At 42.8% G+C, this 21,430-nt stretch overlaps 1 protein-coding gene across 1 annotated transcript in view; it reads right to left on the reverse strand.

Annotated features, from left to right (window-relative positions):
• Positions 1-21,430, reverse strand: part of LOC145390092 (BCL2/adenovirus E1B 19 kDa protein-interacting protein 2-like) — a 50,385-nt gene that overhangs the window by 15,137 nt on the left and 13,818 nt on the right. The window contains exons 7-9 of the mRNA XM_080265157.1: positions 20,521-20,642; positions 18,647-18,786; positions 17,816-17,921 (exon numbers count right to left, since the gene is read on the reverse strand). Coding sequence (XP_080121283.1) covers positions 17,816-17,921; positions 18,647-18,786; positions 20,521-20,642 — 368 coding nt within the window. The remainder of the gene's footprint in view (positions 1-17,815; positions 17,922-18,646; positions 18,787-20,520; positions 20,643-21,430) is intronic.

The raw sequence follows: 21,430 nt of genomic DNA on the forward strand, positions 1-21,430 counted from the left end.
CCTGAGGGCATGAGGCACACACACACACACACAATCAATGAATGGGTATAAGTGACCCGCTATGCTCACAGGTCAATATGAACTGTGGTTCCTGTTTTTGGATGCAACTTTTTTTTTTGAGTTACAAAGCGCTAAAATAAACGAAAAATATTAGACCAGTTATTCGTTGTATATTTAGATTTAATAGCATATTATTCCTTTTATTTTATTTTATTTTATTTTTTTGAGCTTGATTCGCCTGTCATCAAGAATTTGTAAGTTGGCATCTCAGGTCACAGCACCTCCTGACTGACTCTCTCTCTAAACCTCTGCTTCCGTCCTTTCTTGTCTCCCTCCTCCCTCCCCCATCTACCCTCTCTCTCTCTCTCTCTCTCTCTCTCTCTCTCTCTCTCTCTCTCTCTCCCGTGTGTGTGTGTGTGTGTGTCTGTGTGTGTGTGCAATCATTATCATGACTAATGGTATGCTTTGTATTGGAAAGTAAAGATGAGGAGAAATATTGTGGAATCTATGGCGAATATTGTGGCAGAAGAGTGTAGACATGTATGAAGGTGAACGTTAATTGGCCCACAGGGAATTAATGACAGTTCCACATGCTGACGTCTCGAGGGGACTTCTTGTAGTTGTTCTCAATAAATATATTCCAATGTTTTATTTATTTTATAATACTTATATCACAGTTAAGTTATACCTCGCACTGACATTATTATTCACTACTACAGAACCTTGAGAGAGAGAGGGGGGGCAAGGCCTTCTAAAACCAGAAGGCCTCTCCAATCCTCTTGTGACGTCAGCCGCGTGGGTCAGGGGCAAGGTGCGTGGTCAGGAAGCGGTCAAGGTTCTGCCTCACTAACTCTGTTGTGTGTGTGTATATATATATATATATATATATATATATATATATATATATATATATATATATATATATATAAATCACATACGTATTTACACACACACACACACACATTATAATGGTAAAAGAACAGTTACTACTAAAGAACTTATATAGTGACATCTGAGATCTGGTATAAATTACAGCATTATTTACATATATTGGGGGTGTTATACTGGTGGTATATTGGGGCTGTTATATTGGTGGTATATTGGGGCTGTTATATTGGTGGTATATTGGGGGTGTTATACTGGTGGTATATTGGGGCTGTTATATTGGTGGTATATTGGGGGTGTTATACTGGTGGTATATTGGGGCTGTTATATTGGTGGTATATTGGGGGTGTTATATTGGTGGTATATTGGGGGTGTTATACTGGTGGTATATTGGGGCTGTTATATTGGTGGTATATTGGGGCTGTTATATTGGTGGTATATTGGGGCTGTTATACTGGTGGTATATTGGGGCTGTTATATTGGTGGTATATTGGGGCTGTTATACTGGTGGTATATTGGGGCTGTTATATTGGTGGTATATTGGGGCTGTTATATTGGTGGTATATTGGGGCTGTTATATTGGTGGTATATTGGGGCTGTTATATTGGTGGTATATTGGGGCTGTTATACTGGTGGTATATTGGGGCTGTTATATTGGTGGTATATTGGGGCTGTTATATTGGTGGTATATTGGGGCTGTTATACTGGTGGTATATTGGGGCTGTTATATTGGTGGTATATTGGGGCTGTTATATTGGTGGTATATTGGGGCTGTTATATTGGTGGTATATTGGGGCTGTTATATTGGTGGTATATTGGGGCTGTTATATTGGTGGTATATTGGGGCTGTTATATTGGGGCTGTTATATTGGGGCTGTTATACTGGTGGTATATTGGGGCTGTTATATTGGTGGTATATTGGGGCTGTTATATTGGGGCTGTTATATTGGTGGTATATTGGGGCTGTTATATTGGTGGTATATTGGGGCTGTTATACTGGTGGTATATTGGGGCTGTTATATTGGTGGTATATTGGGGCTGTTATATTGGTGGTATATTGGGGCTGTTATATTGGTGGTATATTGGGGTGTTACACTTAGAATCTTACTGTGTATTGGGGTGTTATATTGATGGTATACTGGAGGTATTATATTGGGCCTCTTATATACGGGGTGAACAAGGTAATGCAGATTTCGTTTGAATTCGATTCAGTTTCTTTATAGAGGAAAGCTGTGGAGATATGTAGGAAAAATGAAGGGTTATATATTCCTCTCTTATCCAGCTCCAGCCACGTCTGTGTAATGGCTTTGGTCCTACACCCTTTAGTCGTTCTATTTTATGAAGGCAGTTTGGGTGGGACGCTCTGGGACCTCACTCTGTTAGCTCTGTTGCCACATCGTCGCCACACACGTGCTCTCTCTCTCTCTCTCTCTCTCTCTCTCTCTCTCTCTCTCTCTCTCTCTCTCTCTCTCTCTCTCATATTTATGTTAACTACTACTAATTGTATTTTCTTTATTTTTTCTCTTGTTTTCGACTTTTTTTCCACACCACCCCTGAGGTAAAAGTCTATAGGTGCGTTTTTTTTATATACCTTCCATGGCGGGAGACTGACCGAGTATGACCCGCTCACGCAGGGCTGTCCCTCGTGTCACCACCTGACACCGTCGCGAAAGCAACGTTGACAAGTCTTATGAGATTTATACTATACTTTAGCTTTTTTATTGAATTACATCTATACAGAGTGTTTAAAATTCACTTATAAGTAGTTACTAGCTTAGAATAGGAGTATGAGAGAGACAGAGAGAGAGGTGAGCACAAATAATTACACGTGTGTCGGCGGCGATGTGACAACAGAGCTAACAGTGTGAAGTCCCAGAGCGTCCCACCCAAACTGCCTTCATAAAATAGAACGACTGTAGCATGGCTAAGGCCTCATTTTTCTTATATTCAGTACAACTACGATGACTTAAAGCTTCTCACTGTACTCTCTACACTTTTATGATAATAATGAACAGAAAATAATGTTGTACTTACCCTGCTGTTGCGATTTGGAGTGAACTGGTCGCGCTTAATGGCACGTAGCCACGTGGAGGCAAGTTCTTTATCTTGCGGGAAGGATAATACACTTAATCTGGTCCATTTTTATAATTTCCCTTACATCTGGGAACACAACACATGTAAGGCATTATTACCTTAATAAAACATACAAATAATGTAAATAGCAATATATAATACAATGTTTTTCCGTCCTTATTGTTATTGAACACACAGCGTGACCTCTCTCGACCATAGCTGACCCAACACTACCTAGACCTACCCACCGACGAGGCCTTCTAATTTTAGAAGGCCTGGGGGGGGGGCTGCTCCTTCCCAGGGGACAAGTGGTCACTCCTCACCTCTCTCTCTCTCTCTCTAGCATGCAGACCTACCCCCCCTGAACTCAAAACATCATCCTTCCTGCCTTCCTATCCATCCCCATCCCCTCTCTTCACCTAGCTTTTTGCACACACACACACACACACACACACACACACACACACACACACACACACACACACGTTTTTTTTAAATAACTGACGACCTACCAAAAAATCTATCTGTATATATATATATATATATATATATATATATATATATATATATATATATAATATATATATATATACAACTTAGAACTATAAAACTTATATGTAAACTTCAGGAAACTGGCAAATGGGGACCCCCCCTTAGAAAATTCCTTGGTGCGCCCCTGCTGGACACTGATAGATAAATAGAGACTTCACATTGTTTTATTACTTAAGCGTCGTGTGTGTGTGTGTGTGTGTGTGTGTGTGTGTGTCTGTGTGTGTGTGTGTTTTCATAGTGATAGCTGAGTAGCCTAGGGAAGAGGAGGGATCGGATTACCGGGATGGGGGGAGGGGGATTCCACCAGTGAAGAAGAAGGTTTAGATGAGGGAGACATGAATATCGAGTGATAGAGAGAGAGAGAGAGAGAGAGAGAGATTGTATTTTCAATGTAAATTTTAGAATATAATGAATATTTATAAAGGAAATGCTACTGTTGATCCTTCGATCAGTAATACTATTGTAAATCAGTTTATGTTTATTCATAAAGAATAGTAATAAAACAATAAAATTAAATAAAATAATTTTTCTTCATCTTTCATGGCTATTTCACTGCTTCCTTACCCAACCCCTCCCCACATTCCGACCCGGGCCACTCCCATCCTCCATCCCTCCTCATATGGACCGATATCAGGACACTGACAGATAAATAGAGGCTACACATTGTTTTATTATTTAAGCGTCGTGTGTGTGTGTGTGTGTGTGTGTGTGTGTGTGTGTAGAGGAAAGAAAAGGGAAGAGGGAAGGAGGAAGGTCCAGAATCCCGAGGGGCCCTCTTAATCCTTCACACGGTCACTCGTGTTCCGAATTTGGCAAAGGCTTTGTAAAATTCTCTCTTTCGCTCGGTTGAACAATAAATCACTGAAGAAAAGGTGGTATAAAGCCCCCTAAGCCGCCATAGTATTACACCCTCGGTATGCAGTTCGTTCCCTGTGGCCTTGTAACTTTGTGCACCCGAAGCGCTTACAAAATAACTTGAAATAATTTTCCTTTCGTAACTAGACTCGTTTCGCTTTAACTTGGCCTGAGTTGTTGTTGTTGTTCTTGTTACATCTTAGGCTCCTCTGGATGTGAACCCTGTGTTATGTTGAAGGATTGTCTGTGTTGTGGTGGTGTGGTGCAGGAAGTGAGTGGGTGTGCTGTGGTGTGGGGGTGCCACTTTGCAGTATGATCACAGGGGATTGTATGTGTGTTATATTTTGTGTTAGTATTGTAGCAGGGAAGGTTGGTGTACTCGTGTCTCTGGGTTCGGTAGTGTCTGAAGGGTGTATGTCTGGTGGTGGCACATGAAGGATGCTGTTTGGTAGAAAGTTTTGGCTGGCTGGGGTGTCTGTGTTTATGTATGTGTTTGGTATAGAAAGTTTTGGCTGGCCGGGGTGTCTGTGTTTATGTATGTGTTTGGTATAGAAAGTTTTGGCTGGCTGGGGTGTCTGTGTTTATGTATGTGTTTCGTATAGAAAGTTTTGGCTGGCCGGGGTGTGTGTGTGTTTATGTATGTGTTTGGTATAGAAAGTTTTGGCTGGCTGGGGTGTCTGTGTGTTTATGTATGTGTTTGGCAGAAAGTTTTGGCTGGCTGGGGTGTTTGTGAGTTTGTGAATGTGTCTGGGAAGTGTAGAGTCGGGTGGAGGAGGGGATATGTTGCAAAGATACTCTGTGTAGTGTTGGGCGGTTGTTCGATTTTGTTTGTGGAGAGGATGATGCAACATAAGGTTACAAAGGTGGGACGGATCTTGAGCTGAAGTGATGAACTGTGGGCCTCTCATATTCACTTGGTCTCTGACTGAAATTAGTTATGTTTCTTGGTGTAGATTGTCAGTACTTGTGGTCTTAGTGTCTTCTGCTATCAAGGTATTGTTTTCTGTTCTTTAAAGCTTCTTCGTGTTTGTGTTGGGTAAGATTAGGGCTCAGCTTGTGCGGCAGTAATTCACGGTTGTTTTAATGTATTACTTATAAGTGGAGGATGGAGTTGGGATGTATATGAGAGAGGGTGTGTGTGAATTAGGGGGAGTGATGCAGAATGACAGGGGACAGGGTGGCATAGAAGAGACTTGTTTGTGGCCACCTCTTACGGGATTAAGTCGTCTGGCTATAGATAGATGGATAGACAGATAGTTTATAGTTTCCATACAGTTTGCCGAGTAGTAACGATAGTTATCACTAGAATATGATGTTAGTCACGAATGAGTGCTGTGGAAAAAATGTAGGGCTGTAGTATTGTCTACTTCTGCTACTGATCTGCCTGACATTCTGGTATGCTTTAAATAAAACTCTGTGCCAAGTTAAAGTGAAAGGCGTGTATGTTTGTGTAGGAGGAACAAGAGACAAGGAGGTATTCTGTGGCCTGTTTTCTTTGTGCTTCCTACAAGACACAGTAATAGTTATGACGGGGCATTGATGGCAAGTTTGTGAGTCAGCACACACTTACGGCCTCTCATTATACAAGGTGGTCCATATATTACGCCACCCAGTTCTTGTGTGTTGCGGTCACGGCTCAGTGAACATTACCAGTGTCTACCCTGCATCATTATCTATTTCCCACAACCCTCTTCAGGCTTAGCTTTATAATATAGGCTTTAATTTAGGTCCATTGATTGCATGGTGGAGAATTCCCATAACCTTTTTTATGCTTACCTGTATATCATTGTATTGTATAATCTTTTATGTCCACGATCACAAGGCTGAGTAGTAATTTGGTGAAGCGATCAGAATGTCTTAGCTCATCACAAAAGCCGTCCCCAGAACACACAAGGCTGCAGAGCGCAATATACTTATCACCTATATTAAGTCAAAGCCACAGTTTAAAAGGTAATGAAACAAGACAGAAAATTTAAGTTTTCATTATTAACACTTCAGTATAGAATACATTAACAGAGACAGCAATATAAAATATGCATTCAAAAGTAGCATTTGTCCACAGAACATCCTGGAGGGGAGCGACCCGACTTGCAAGGCAGATCACACCATCACCACCAGGCTTCTCTTGGCAGGTCAGGGCAGATCACCAGCAGCAGCAGCAAGTCATCTCACGGCTGGGGAAGACACGACACCCTGCCGCCGCCGCTGCCGCCGCCGCCGCTGCCGCCGCCGCTGCCGCCGCCGCCGCTGCCGCCGCCGCCGCCGCCGCCACCACCACCACCACCACCACCACCACCACCACCACCACCAGGCATCTCAGAGTAGGGGAAAACACCACACCACCGTCAGGCTTCTCACGGCAGGGCAGATCAAACTTCAGCAGGGTATGACAAGTGTGGCAAGGAAGCAGCGTTAAGGCAGCAGACTCCAGCACGACCTGTGGACCAGATGTGTATTAGTTCAAATCAGTGTTAGCTTTAGTTATTTAATTTTCTATCTCTATCTATTGCCAGACGCCTCAATCCCGTTTGGGGTGGCCACAAACAAATCGCCTCCAAGTCGCCCTGTCCCCCGCCATTTCACTGCCCTGCTCCCAACTCACACCCCCGTCTTTCATATACCTCTCCACCCCATCCCTCCATCTCATCCTCGGCCTCCCCCTCCCTCTTCCCCCCTCCACCTCACTCACATACACTCTCTTCGTCAGTCTTTCACCCTCCATCCTCTCCACATAGCCAAACCACCTCAGTGTGTTCTCATAACGCTTCCTATCACATCCACATCCACACCACAACGCTCCTTTATATCCTCATTCGTCAGCCTGTCTCTCCATGTGACTTCACAGGCTCCTCTTAAATAACTCATTTCCACTGCTCTCACTCTTGACTTGTGTCCTTTAAACAACGTCCAAGCTTCACTTCCATACGTTAGAGTTGGTATCACAATACCATGTAGTAACTTTTTCACTTCCATGCTCACTTCCCTGTTTCTTATCACTGCTTTCAAAGAACCAGCAACCTTTCTTCCCTGCTGTACCCTTTCAAGCACTTCACCCTCCAAACCTCCATCCTTACTCATCACACTGCCCAAGTACTTAAACGTACTCACATTTTCCAATTCCTCACCATCCAACCTCGCTGTACATTCACTGACTTCACCTCTCTCAAAGACAATCACTTTACTCTTCCCTACATTCACCTTTAGATTCCGTTTCTTGCACACTCCCAAACTCATCCACCAAGCCTTGCAGCTCCCCTTCGTCTTCACTCAACAACACAGTATCATCTGCAAACAACAGTACAGGGAGTTTCCAGACACTCCCCCAACCTCTATACACTCTTGCATCCTTTACACATCTTCGCATCCTTTCATCCACACACACATAATCAATCATTGCCTTCCTTTCATTCAGTTCACCACCCACCCTTCTCATCACTCGCCATGTATACCTGTGGATCATTTTATGCCTGAAGAGGGTATTGGCTATCACCAACCCCCTCCCAGCACAAATGTCCACTAACGCACTCCCATTCTCATCTATCTCAGCAGGCACACCCCACTCACCAACTATTCCATCCACCTTCACATTCCCAACTTTACCATTCATATCACCAATCAAAAACACTCTCTCATTCCTTCCAAACTTTTCCATGCACACTTCCACATTTGTCCAGAACTCTTCTCTCACTCTTCTAGCACGATCTTGCGTTGGCGCATACACACACACAATCGCCCACATTTGTTTCCAACTTTCAACTTTACCCACACAATCCTTGACCCAACTGATCCATACTGTCTTATGCTACTCTTCCATCTTTTACTCACAACTATACATACTCCTTCCTTTGCCCTCTCATTCTCACCTACTCCTGCAATACCCCATCCATACTCCCATTCTCTCACACTTTCTCCTCTCCATTTTGTTACAGTTATTCCACATACATCCACTTTCGCACCCTCAAGCACCTGGACAATCTCTCTCTCTTTCACCAATATTTTATCCAAATTTCCCATACAGGATGTTGCATGAAATGTTTGACAAACTTCAGAAAGTTGTTCTCGGGGCAATTTTGAGTTAAGAATTGCTGCATCAACCTGGGCTAATTTCTCGTCTATTATGCTCAGGTTCTGTAGGGAATGGCAGCAGATTAGAGACTGGTATCGCAAAATTTTATCCCCTGCCACCACCACCAGGCCGTTTATTTTTAAATCCCCTTGTAAAACTGTAGAGATATATCGGCAGGACAGTAAATAGTGATCCTACTCTGGTACTCTGTATGGAATTTCAGAGAGAGAGATGATGATGATGCCACTGATTCATGGGGTTATCTTTAATTTAACAAGAAACACGTTACTTACCTCTCTATTCAGTTTGCACGAAAATTAATGTTTAAAAGACTGATAATATATTCACGAAATTTTCTTCCTAAAATTTAATAAGTAAATGTTTAATTTGAAGTGTGACGTCACTGGTGCATTATGGGAGCAACGTTGAGAGATGCTGGAGATGAGTGAAGATTTTATTCATTACGGTGTTAGTCTACTTCTTATTATGGTAATTCTTATGCCCATGTGTTTATCAGTGTTTGCTGTCATTATCGAGAGGTGTAGTCGGCTGATGTAAGTTGTAATTATTAGCTATAAGGATGATATACGCCGGTGTGTATCTCCAGGTGACCAAGATGTCCCTTTAAACCCGAGTAAGCAGTGCTACTTAAATCCCCTGATATTCACACCATCTGTTTAGGTTTTAAGGTCGAATGTGATCCTGTACATGGGCAGGCATAGTAGGTTAATTGGCTGGAAAAAATAAATAATTGGCTGGAAAAAATGATGGGATGTGCGTAAAAACTAATGGGTAGTTTGTTTACATCAGGGATATAAACTCAGCGAGTCCCTTTTAACTCTTGCAATCCCTGTGATGCCCTTTTCAGTTTATTCATAGTGCCAGAAGGCAATTTTATTCAACTTATGCAAAGTCTCTGCTATTGCAGGAGTTCAGTGAGGCTGTGCCTAACCCCTACACTTCCAGAAGTCTATACAAAGCTAAATATAATCATGAGATGGCATAAAAAAAAAAAAAAAAAAAAATCCCTGCTCTGTGAGTTAAACTAGTGAAGACTGAAGGTATTAACATGTGTAGGAGAGACACTGGATAAAGCCTGATTGGAGATATAGTATACTGAACTGGAAGGACTGCATACCTTACATCCTTCATTAGCCATTGCTGCTACCTTTAAATAAGAATTATCATACTGAAGGTAATTACTAGCAGCCTTCATTAACATATTACTGTACTGTAATTAGGAGAGAGGTTTCATAAGTTGATTGGAAGTCAGGAGACAGCAGGAATATACCATTACTGTTGAGGGGGATGAATTTGTGTGTAGGCTATGATATAGGAAGCATATCTCAGAATATGGATGTACAAGGTTAATCATATCTTGTATAGTACTTACACTTTCAGATTTGATAGCTTTTCCTTTTGTCTGAATGATGCAATCAGTTCATGATTACACATTATATAATCTCAGACTTCATCTGTGTCATTGTAGTTGGCTCACCTTGACAAATTTTAGTCCTTCTGCTGCTTAGTTCCTGTATCTAAGTGGCAGAATAAGTCAGTATTATGGTTTTGCATCCTCCCCATAGATCTTCATTGTGATTTGCATGATAATCTAGTCTTTATCCCTAGAAACAGCTCAGCATTCAAGGTGGAGAGATGCCAGGTTTTTGTCAGTTTAGGGTGGACATGTAGTCTATATGGTTTGTCTTTATTGTTTTATGTATTCATTATTATTATTATTTTTTACTGTGGATCAAATTTAGCGATTCATCTCTTCCGTTTATAAACCGGTACAACAGATAGGCTTTCATTCTCAATCTCACAGAAGGTACGACCACTGAGTACTGTACTGTCTTCCTGTGCAGTGTATATTTTGTCATTTGTACTCTCATTATAAGTTTCATTAAAGAATTTGTATCATATGTTTAGTTTCTGTGTCACTCAGTGTGTTAAGTTTATGTAATATATGGTTAATCGTTTAAGTCCTGCCGTTGGTTAGCAGTTAAGTTCCAGTTTTTACTTTCTCCCTTTATATAAGTAGCAACTGCTCTATATTCTTTCCATAGCACTTGTTCATGATTAGCATTAAACTGCAGGCTTAGGTATTCCAAGTAGCTCAGGGAATTTCGAGATATCTCCTCCTAAAGCGACATTAATAGGTACATGACAATTGAGTTTAGTCTGTGCATGATAGTTCAATTTCCCATTTTTTGTAACATGTAAAGAAATAAAATACAGTAGAAGTTTTAGCCGCTACCCTAGTGGGGGCGCGATGGCATGGTCAGTATGGTGCTGGCCTGTTGATCAGGAGGACCCGGGTTCAAGTCCCGGTGTGATAGAGGTTTCTTTAAAATGTGGCTGAGGGAAGTTTGCGTAGCAGGCTTTCCTTAAAACCACAAGGCCCCTTACTTACACTTCACCTCACGCACACCAAGACACTTAAACACACTACATACACACACACACACACTACTACATACATACATCAAGACACACACACACAAGAACCGTACACAGCCACCTTCACACAGTAGACACACCACACACACACACACACACACACAGAGGGTGGGACAGACACACCACAGGCAGACAGAGAGGGAGATATACAAAACACAGGGAGTGAGAGAGGAGGGGGTTTTATTAAAAAGTCCAATTTTGGTATACCTCCTGTGGCAAAATTGATATAGCCCCCCCTTTAATATTTTTTGGATATTTTCATTTAGTGCCCCCCAGGCCCCAGACCCACTCGGCTGAACCAAATTGTCTGGCGTCAGCTGGAACATGATGCTAGAGTTATGCCGGTCATGTGGGGGTTAATGGTGACAGTGTAGTAACTGTCAGGCTCCTATGACTCACTCAGCCGAACAAAATCGTCTGTCAGCTGGAATGGAATACTAGAGTTGTCCCAAGCACCAGAGGGTTATGAATCTTAACCCCCTGAGTGATGCTCGGGACAACTCTAGTACCCCATTTCAGCTGACTCAGACGATTTTATTCGACTGAGTGAGTCATAGGAGCCTGACAGTGTCAATACCGTCACCATTAACCCCCTCACAACCGACATAACTCTAGCATCATCTTCCAGCTGACGCCAGACAATTTGGTTCAGCCGAGAGAGGATCCTAGGATCCTGAGACACTATAACATTACAAACAAAATACAGAATGCCTTCCCTCCATCTTGAACGTACTATAATTCATTTACATTAAGTAAGCTCGTATTTTGCAGCTTATTTCATGTATCTTAGTTAAAAGAAAAAAATACTACGAGCCGGTGAATAAAACCAACACTTGTAGACGAAGAATATAATTACCAAACAGTTTCTGTGGACACTGCCACCATCTTCAGTGGTCAAGATAGTGAGAGGGAGTGACATACTGACCATACAAGGGTTCCTTTTTATGCGTGTGTGTGTGGAAGGGTGGGGTAAAGGTGAGGTGGGGTGGGGGAGATTGTAAGCGGGGATTAACCCAAGGGGGATTTTGGGGGGAACATTACCGGAGAGGTCAGGTGTAATTCCTATCTGACCTTACCTGTGTCGTAGCAGGAAGAGACATGTCCCTTCCTGCTACGACACAGGTAAGGTCAGATAGGAATTACACCTTAACAGTGCGGTAATGGACCCCCCAAAATCCCCCGTGGGTTAATCCCCTGCTTGATAATCTACTCCCACCCCACCTCACCTTTACCCCACCCTTCCACACACAGGCATAAAAAGGAACCCTTGTATAATCAGTATGTCACTCCCTCTCACTATCTTGACCACTGAAGATGGTGGCAGTGTCCACCGAAACTGTTTGGTAATTATATTCTTCGTCTACAAGTGTGGGTTTTATTCACCGTCTTTGATTATCACGCAAGAGTGATTCACCCAGCCAATACTACGAGCTCTGTATCTTTTCATAGCCCTTCTTCGTGACTAGCATCGTATTCTAGTTATCTATAGTTACAACTGAGCATTCAAGTTGGAGGGATCACAACTTTAAGCAATTACAGTAAACAAACAAACAAAAAGCAAGTGTCGTCCTCTTGACCTCTCGTCTTCGCAGGAATGCAGCGGTGGCGCCATCTTGTGCGTGGAATGCGTGAAGTGCAGGCTCTTGAGTGGAAGGAGCACGGAGCCACGGGAGACTTAATAATATTCGCTAGTCAGCCAGTCTAGAAGCCTGGGACATTTGCCTGAAATAATAATAATAATAATAATAATAATAATAGTAATAATAATAATAATAATAAAAATAACAACAAAACCACTCATATACATAATTCAATATCTTAGTCACTCGATCTGTCCATTCCGCCTCTTCTGTACGAGACGCATTTCTGTAAGCTATTTTTTCTAACATGGGAGGTTCGATACGTTTGATTGAGCCTATCCATAAGACTCCTAAAGCTGAGTAAATGCCTCTGAAAGTTGCAAAATATAAAATATAAAACGTCTATATGATATAAAAACCTTTGTTCACCTCCGGGACTCGATCTGTGTTAGATAAGACTGGTTTGGTTAAGGTACGGTAGGGATGGGATTGTTGTGGCAGGGTGGGGTAGCGTTGGGTCGGTTATGGCCAGGTGGGGTAAGGTTGGGTTAGTTTTGGCAGGACGGCGTAGGATTGGCCCGGTTTTGGCAGGGTAGGGTAGGACTGGGTCGGTTTTGGCAGGGTGGGGTAGGATTGGGTCAGTTTTGGCAGGATGGGGAAGGGTTGGTCGTGTTTGGCAGGGTGGAGTAGGACAGGGTTGGTTTTGGCAGGGTGGGGTAGGATCGGGTCGGTTTTGACAGAGTGAGGTTAGATTGGGCTGATTATGCCGAGGTAGGGTAGGGATGGGTCGGTTATGGCAGGGTTGAATAGAGTTGGGTCGATTAGGGCAGGCGAGGGTAAGCATGGGTAGGTTATGGTTGCGTTGGGGAAGGTAGGATAGGTTATGGCAGGGTAAGATAGGGCTGGGTGGTGGTGGGTTGGGCTGGGTAGGGTAGTGTAGGGCTGGGTAGGGTAGGGTAGGGTAGGCTGAATCAGGGTAGTGCAGGGTACAGAAGAGAGGTGGGTATAACTGCCGTTTAGTTCCGTCATATCCAACGCCTATTTCACTCAGTTATACTACACTGTCTCATCAAATTTGGGGCGATCTTCTCTACGATTTTTGTTCTCCTCCGCTTAGTTCAGTCCTTTAGTTCATTCATGACCCTTGGCTTTCCTTTTTATTTTTATTTTTTTTGTGGTGGAGCGCAGGTGCACGAGGCTAGACCACCATTAGTCCAGAATATTAAAGGGTAGGCCACCAAGCTACGCCCTGGTAACGTCTACACGTCAAAACATATGTCCACCTCTGGGACTTCAACCGCGGAGCTCTGGACGCAGAGCTCTCGGTTTGCGGATGTCACTTTTACTCTTTGCTAGCTTCTGACGATATCCTACAGCTTCAGAAAACCCTCTTAGGATGACGGGACAGAATCATTTAATCTTTCAAGCCGAGAACAACTTTTTTACATTGTCCTAGCTGACCGCATGATTTTATTCAGCTTAGGAGATCCCCTGATAGAGATGGGGTTAATGATGGCAGTATTTAACCCTTCCAGTTCGAAATTTCTTTCTACTGTAGAGGTGAAGAAAATCATCCGAAGGTAGAGAGAAGAAAACAGGAAAAGTAATGTAGTGGTGAAAGGGCTGTACAGGGGAGGGTAGGTTAAAGTAGGGTAGAGTTGGGTCGGCAATGGCAGGGTAGGGTAGGGTAGGCTGAGGTAGGCTAGTGTAGGGTAAATTGAACTGAATAAGTATATACAATAAAATCTGGCGATACAACAACCAGGGTCATATGCCGCCGGATGACAACGAGAATAAAAGCACTCGAAAAGATGAAATACACACACACACACACACACACACACACACACACGCACACATACACACACACACACACACACATACAAAATACAATTCATAATTAAAACAAGAAAAACACTAAAACACTAAGAACACTAAAACCACTGTATACTAAATTTTACACGGTAGTGCAGCTGCCTACACCAAGCAAAGGTTTCCCCCTCCACCACAACAAGCATCCTCTCCAAGTACCAACAGAAGACTACAATCCCTCTCCTGCCCGGTGCTCAGAGAGGTAACGATGGCGCAATTCCCCAACAGTGGACACCATCAGCAAAAGCCGAAGAGTCAGGAGGACGAAGCATTCCACACAGAAAGTAGGGGGAGAGTCCTCCATTAAAAATCAATGAGAGAACCAGGAATGGCCCATTCGGAGCCAGCATAAAGCCGTCTCTCACCTGCATTCAGACCTCGGCAAATGAAGGGGCCCGTTTACCCACAAATATCACACATTTTGTTGGCCCCCACCGCATCCCACCTACTCTGCCAGTGGGAGCAAACAGGGAGTGGTTAGATGAATATCACTGAGCGAGGCAGGGGAGAGGTGAGGATGGGCGAGAGGCAGCAGCCTTTGCCAGAGCGTCAGCATGCTCATTGCCCACAATGGTACAAAACCACAAAGCAGTCCCTAGCAAGCTCAGCCATTCTAAAACACTGTAGACAACAAAAGAGGATTGGACGGGAAAACCCAAAATGGAGATCGGCAGAGTCGCTAAAAACTGTATAACAAACAGGAGGGAAGCTAAATATCAATTTGACTGCGAGTAAAATAGCAGTAAGTTCTGCGATAAAAGTAGATACGATGGGGGGAAGACTCCTACCACGAATGAAATCGGGAAATATAACACCCAAGCCTGTCCCCTCACGGGATTTCAATCCATCAGTACATACGAGAATCGAGACACTGTGAGAGGAAGCATGTTCTAAAAAAATAGCAAAGAGCCGCCTGTGAGGAAAGGCCCCTCTCTCAGGAAAGTAAACACACGGTTGCACCCCTGAGAGGAGCCAGGGAGCCATCCTTGGTACACGCACAGGACAAACAAGAAAGGTTGGAACATCGACATCCCCCATGGCAGCCTTCACCCTGTACCCAAACGGATGTGGATAGCGAGGATACGGTGAGGCAGACACTCCCTCCGGAACAGAGCCAACAAAATCTTCCTGAACTTTAGCAAAGACGGTGACACTAAGGACACTAGTTTGAGGCACTCCCTCCTCTTGAGGATATGAGGGAAACAAGGCGGCACCAACACGGAAAAATTCCATAATCAGTAAAGGCAACCTACCACGCAAACCAAGATGGTGACCTGCAATACCTGGCTTGTGAAACGGTAGGACAACAGCCCCCCGCCAAGAAGCAGGAGTGGACGAATCTCTCCAAATTCTATTCATAAGACTCAGGAGGAAGGACACTGCTTCATCATCCAGGTACCTCAGCACTGCATGGGGAATATTATCGACTCCGGAGAAGTCTCATGACAGGGAAAGGGTAGACCAAAGTTTACAACAAGACAAAGGGATGTTGTAAGTCTCTCCGCCCCCAGAACGGATGTCCAACACCTTAATCTCCTCCACCTCCCTAAGCCTGGCAAAAACCGAAGAACGAGTATCCCTACAGGAGACCTCAGCGGTAGGATAGGGTAGGGAACGCTGGGGCAGGGTGGGCTGGGGTAGGGTAGTGTAGGGCAGAGAAAAGTAGGTTAGGATGGGTTGGTTTAGGCTAAAGTAGGACAGAATAGGAGAGGGGTAAAATGTGCATAGTCCAGGAACGAAAAATATATCAGTTATCCATGTAACTAGCGTTTTCTATTTCGGTAGATTATTTTCTTGTCTGCCTAAAGTATCGTGATGTACGAACAATGAGATTAGATATCGAAACTGTAAGATGCGAATTAGTTACAAAGACGGTATTTTGTTTTGGCTAACGTTACATCGATACGTTCAGCTAAGAGCAACTCGGCAGAACTGAACAGTATATGACGTGCTAGATGAACGCTGTGACCGGAAAATAAATATATATGTATATATACTTCAGCATACAGTAAGCGATTTTATGTTAACTGAAGAGAAGCCACCACAGCTAATGGGTTAAGTTTACACACACACACACACACACACACACACACATTGCGAAAAGTTTCACTGACGAAGTGGGTGGTTACTGTCCCCCTCAAGCAAGGGGACTGGTGTGTGCGTGTGTGGTCACAGCCTTGCCCTTAGATCGGACTATATGAGCTCTCAGCTCCCTTCCGGGAGGGTAAAAGCTGACGATCACGACCATCAAGTGATCCTGACCGACCCGGTGAATTACACACACACACACACACACACACACACACACATACACACACACACACACACCATTACTTGCAACTGGCTGGCCTATCATACAGCCATATCCTATATTCATGAAGTACAACACATCTTACATTTATGTAGTATGTAAAAAAAAAAAAAAAAAAAAAAAAAAAATGGTTATATAATACAGAACTGGGAAATATGATGATGATGATGATGATGATGATGATGATGATGAGAGGGGAGTAAACAGGGTGAGATGAGGAGAATGAGAGAGATGGATGGACATAACAGTGAATGTATTATGTATATTAACATGACAAATGCCGAAGTAAGCTGGTAAGGGTGAGGTAATATGGAGCCTGACCCTACCCTGACACCATATAATTATTGATTTATCCACCGATAGATCTATCTATCTATCTATAGCCCGACGCCCTAATCCCGCAAAGAGTGGCCGCAGACAAAACGCCTCCAAGTCGCTCTGTCACCCACCATTTGACTACCCTCCCTCCAACTCACCCCCCCCATATACCTCTCAACTCCGTCCCTCCACCTCATCCTCGGTCTACCCCTCCCTCTCCCTCCCTCCACTTCACCTACATACACCCTCTTACTCAGTCTTTCATTCTCCATTCTCTCCACATGTCCAAACCACCTCAGTGTATTTCTCCTAATCTTGTCAACCACATCCACATCCACCCCACAACGTTCCTTCACTTCTTCATTCGTCAACCTGTCCCTCCATGTCACTCCACATGCTCCTCTCAAGTAACTCATTTCCACTGCTCCCACTCTTGACTTGTTCCCCTCTTGCAAGGTCCACGCCTCGCTTCCATACATCAGGGTAGGGATCACAATACTATCATGCAGTGACTTCTTAACTTCCATACTCACCTCCCTACTTCTCATCACTGCTTTCAGTGAACCAACAACCTTCCTTCCCAGCTGTACCCTTTCACGCACTTCATCCCCCAAAGTTCCATCCTTACTCATGACACTACCCAAGTACTTGAATATATATATATATATATATATATATATATATATATATATATATACCTCTCCAGTCCTTCCTTCCATCTCATCCTCAGCCTCCCCCATCCCCTTCCACCTCACCTACACTCCATTCCCTCCAAATGGCCAGACCTTCTCAAGGTATTTCTCATAATACTTTCCATCACATGATACATTGCATAATAATTACCTTAAGCCATGCAAAGGAAGGCATGTTGCCTCGTGTTGTGGCCCCGTGTAGATAGATTAGTATGTAGTCCTCTGCAATTAACTGGTCTAGTGTTGTCAGCACATACCTGTACAAGTAATATATAAGTTTCATATACCTTTGTGCCATTAATGTATTAGGTGGTCCATCTATTGTGCTCTCCAGTCTTGTCTGTTGCAGGAAGGACTGTCTACTAATGTGAGGAACAAAGTCATTTTGGCTGCCTCATGAAATTATTAATTAACTGTACAGTCAGTGAACATAATAGAATAAACAGTAAAAGGCATGAAAAAGGCTATGGGAAGTAGAAAATGATGCAGGGTATGCACTATACTATTTTTACTATAACATGGCTCAGATTTGTGTCCTTTAGTGACTTATTTCATGTTGCTAGTGGGAGAAAAAGACAATACTACACCTGAACATCCTTTTCATAGCATATCTTTATAGGTGACATCATATTCTAGTGTTAATTTATTGTTACAACTCATCATTAATGATGTTGACATGGTAGTTTTAGGCCAAGTTAGAGTAAAAAGGATATAGTATTGCTGACTGAGCTGTCCCAGCAACACATGAACTTTGGTTGCATAATACATGGATCACCCTTGATAAGTTTCACTTATATATTTTATTAAGACTTTATACAAGTTTCATATACTGTACTTGTATTTCCATTGTGTAAGTTAGCAGTACCAGTCATATAAAAGTAGCTGATACTTTATTTATATTTCCATATAAATCACTGTTCCAGCATTAGGCCTACATTATTTTAAAATACAGTAATTTCATTCAAGCTGGAAGAAAACTTACATGAAGAGGTTGTCCATGACATAATCATAGTCTTTGCGTGACCTGTCAGGGAGGAAGCAGGCAGAAAAGATGATGATGGCCTCATTAGCCCCTGGATAGTAACCCCCGTGGCTCAACACTTTCTTGTACGGCTCAATCACCTGCAACATCATCATCATCATCATCATCATCCCAACCTCTTTTCCCATACAAGGGTGGGGTGAGGTAGGGTTAAGAGAGCAATAAAAAACACTAATAAACTAGAGGGAGAACTATCTAATTTCTGCCTAGTTAACTAGGCTGCACTCTCATTCACTCACCATTCATGCTCCTGGGATTCTGACTCCACCTTGCAGTCACATTCCTTACAGTGAGAGTGATGGCCTTGGGAGAGGGGGGGAGAACCAACAAATCATCCATTTTGGGACGAGATACTCTAGAAAATATGAGTATGAAACGTATTGAAGACGAGGAAAATTTATATAATTAATGCTGAACGTAGGAAAGCTAAAGCGACATACAGTTAACAAATTAGAAAATTGCCAAATTTCGCAACATCAAAAGCAGTGTTTTGGTGATGAGATTTACAGAAGTGTCTGAGGGGCAGGACTCCCATCGGATGGCATGGATTTCTAATTTTGAGCATCCTGTAAGTTTTTTAAAATTTGCCTCCATTTGCTGTGACAGATAATGATGCATTCTAGAAGATGTGGCAGCACATACAAGAGAGTTTGCTGTATATGCACAATATATTGTATATATATATACAGAGAGAGAGAAAGAGAGAGAGAGAGAGAGAGGAAGTGAAAAGTGTGTGCTGCAGCACAAGCTATTGATTTGTGATATGGTGTTTAAAGAACAAGTGATGAAAAAGAGGACTTATGTACCAAGGAGGAAAATATGGAAGCTGGAAAATCAAGTAGTAAGGGATGTCTTCTATAGCGAGATGAGGAGAGTGGTGGCTGAACAAGGAGTCGTAGACCGAGGCGTTAATGAACAGTACAGAGCCCTTAAGAACAATCTCTTGAGAGTTACTGATGTAATGTGTGGTTGGACAAGAGGACCACCAAGACATAAAGTAGCTTGGTGGTGGGATGAGGGTGTAGAAGCTGCAATTAAGATGAAAAGACTTTTCTGGGAATGGAAGAAGGATGGTAGCAAGGAGGAATACTTGGCTGCCAAGCGTAGGGCTAGAAGAGAGGTATACAGGGTGAAGTCTGAGTCACAGAGACTTTTTCTTGATAACCTAAACCAAGGGTCTATCATTAATTTTAGTATTTGCCCCAAGTAACTGTACTCCTTGACTACTTCAAGAATTTCTTCTGGTATACTGATGATGCTCTTTGGTGTGTGAAGATTACACATTACAGTAGTTTTAGTCCAGTTCATCTTTAGCCCTACTTTGAGACTTTCTCTGTTCGGGTCATTTAACATTTCTTGCAATAAATGTACCATCATGCAATTCCATTTTGCCCATATAAAAAGGAGCCCTGAGGCCCAGGGACAGGCTACCCATTCCTAATATTTATAGGCAATGGTGACCAGCCCCACTTTCCCGTGAGTGGCATTGTACAAGCAAAGAGCCCCCAACTCCCTCCTCAGATGAAACCCATAGAGGCTCCATCTGGTCACAGTGCCTTAACCCACTAAACCACCAAAAACCATTTGGTTATACAGATATACTGACTGAAAGTATCCAAGCAGATATTGCTCATAAAGGTGTACAGTACGTACTATGGGTGGATGGGGTTTACTGCTCACACAATACCATTCTGGGACAATAGATTGGTCATTCTCACTTCAAAAATCAGGAATTAAGTAGACCAACCCAGGGTTCCTATGTTCCTGGTGGGGCAATAAAAGATTGGATGATGGATAAATGATGATGTACTGACCTTCATGTCAATCCTCCGTTCAATTCCAGATATGACAACTGATCGCCATGACCGTTCCTCACTGGTTTCCTGCACTGCTGTGTACTCAGGTAGTGGCTCTATCCTTGGCTGAGGACCCAGACCTGAATCAAGATAGAAGGTTCTTGTTATCTATTCTTTTTTTCTTTCTTTTTTTTTTTTTTTTTGGAGAAAGGATGTCTTCATGTTGTGTCACTGATATAACCAGGCAACTCCACTGCCTGATAATGCTAATGCCCCTGAACTCTCATCCTATCCCCTGAAAAGAGGTTGACGGACTGCAGGGGAAGGACAATGTACACCTGCAGTCCACTGGGTTCATGTTTCAGATGAGCATGATGGCACAACAACAGCAGTTTTTTTTTTTCTTTTTTTTTTTTCTTTTTTTTCAAATAAAGCCACTGTAAGTTACAGAAAGATTGAGTGTTAAAGTTCTTTTGTCACCTGTAAAGCTCACTTGCCAATTTCCCTGTTTCGGTAGTAGATGGATGGCTATCATCAACTCGGGAGATACTACCATGAGAGTGGTATGTGATTACAAGCTCTGTAACAAGGCACATAATCATCATTCTCAGGCATGAAACTTTGACAAATTGTTAGAGTCTAGGTTGAGACATTTATATTGTTACAAAGCTTACCAAACATCTCTGATATCTTTTTTCAGCAGTTATCAGCAACTGTAGGAAAGTAATTAGCTAGTTTTGGCACTTAATTTAGTTGCCAGTTCATATAAAACATAAGTAATACCATGATCAACCCTGTATAGTATGACGATTCCACGAGAGGAAACATGGCATCATTTTGCTTGTGCATGTACCTTATATATCCTACTGGCTGCATGGAAAAAACTGATATTATGGAACTTATCACTGTAGTGCATTTATTTTAGGTG

The sequence above is a fragment of the Coenobita brevimanus genome, unplaced genomic scaffold (genome assembly GCF_032717465.1).
Source record: "Coenobita brevimanus isolate Jiangsu-jjx unplaced genomic scaffold, ASM3271746v2 jjx.HiC_scaffold_2816, whole genome shotgun sequence".
NCBI classification, from domain to species: Eukaryota; Metazoa; Arthropoda; class Malacostraca; order Decapoda; family Coenobitidae; genus Coenobita; species Coenobita brevimanus.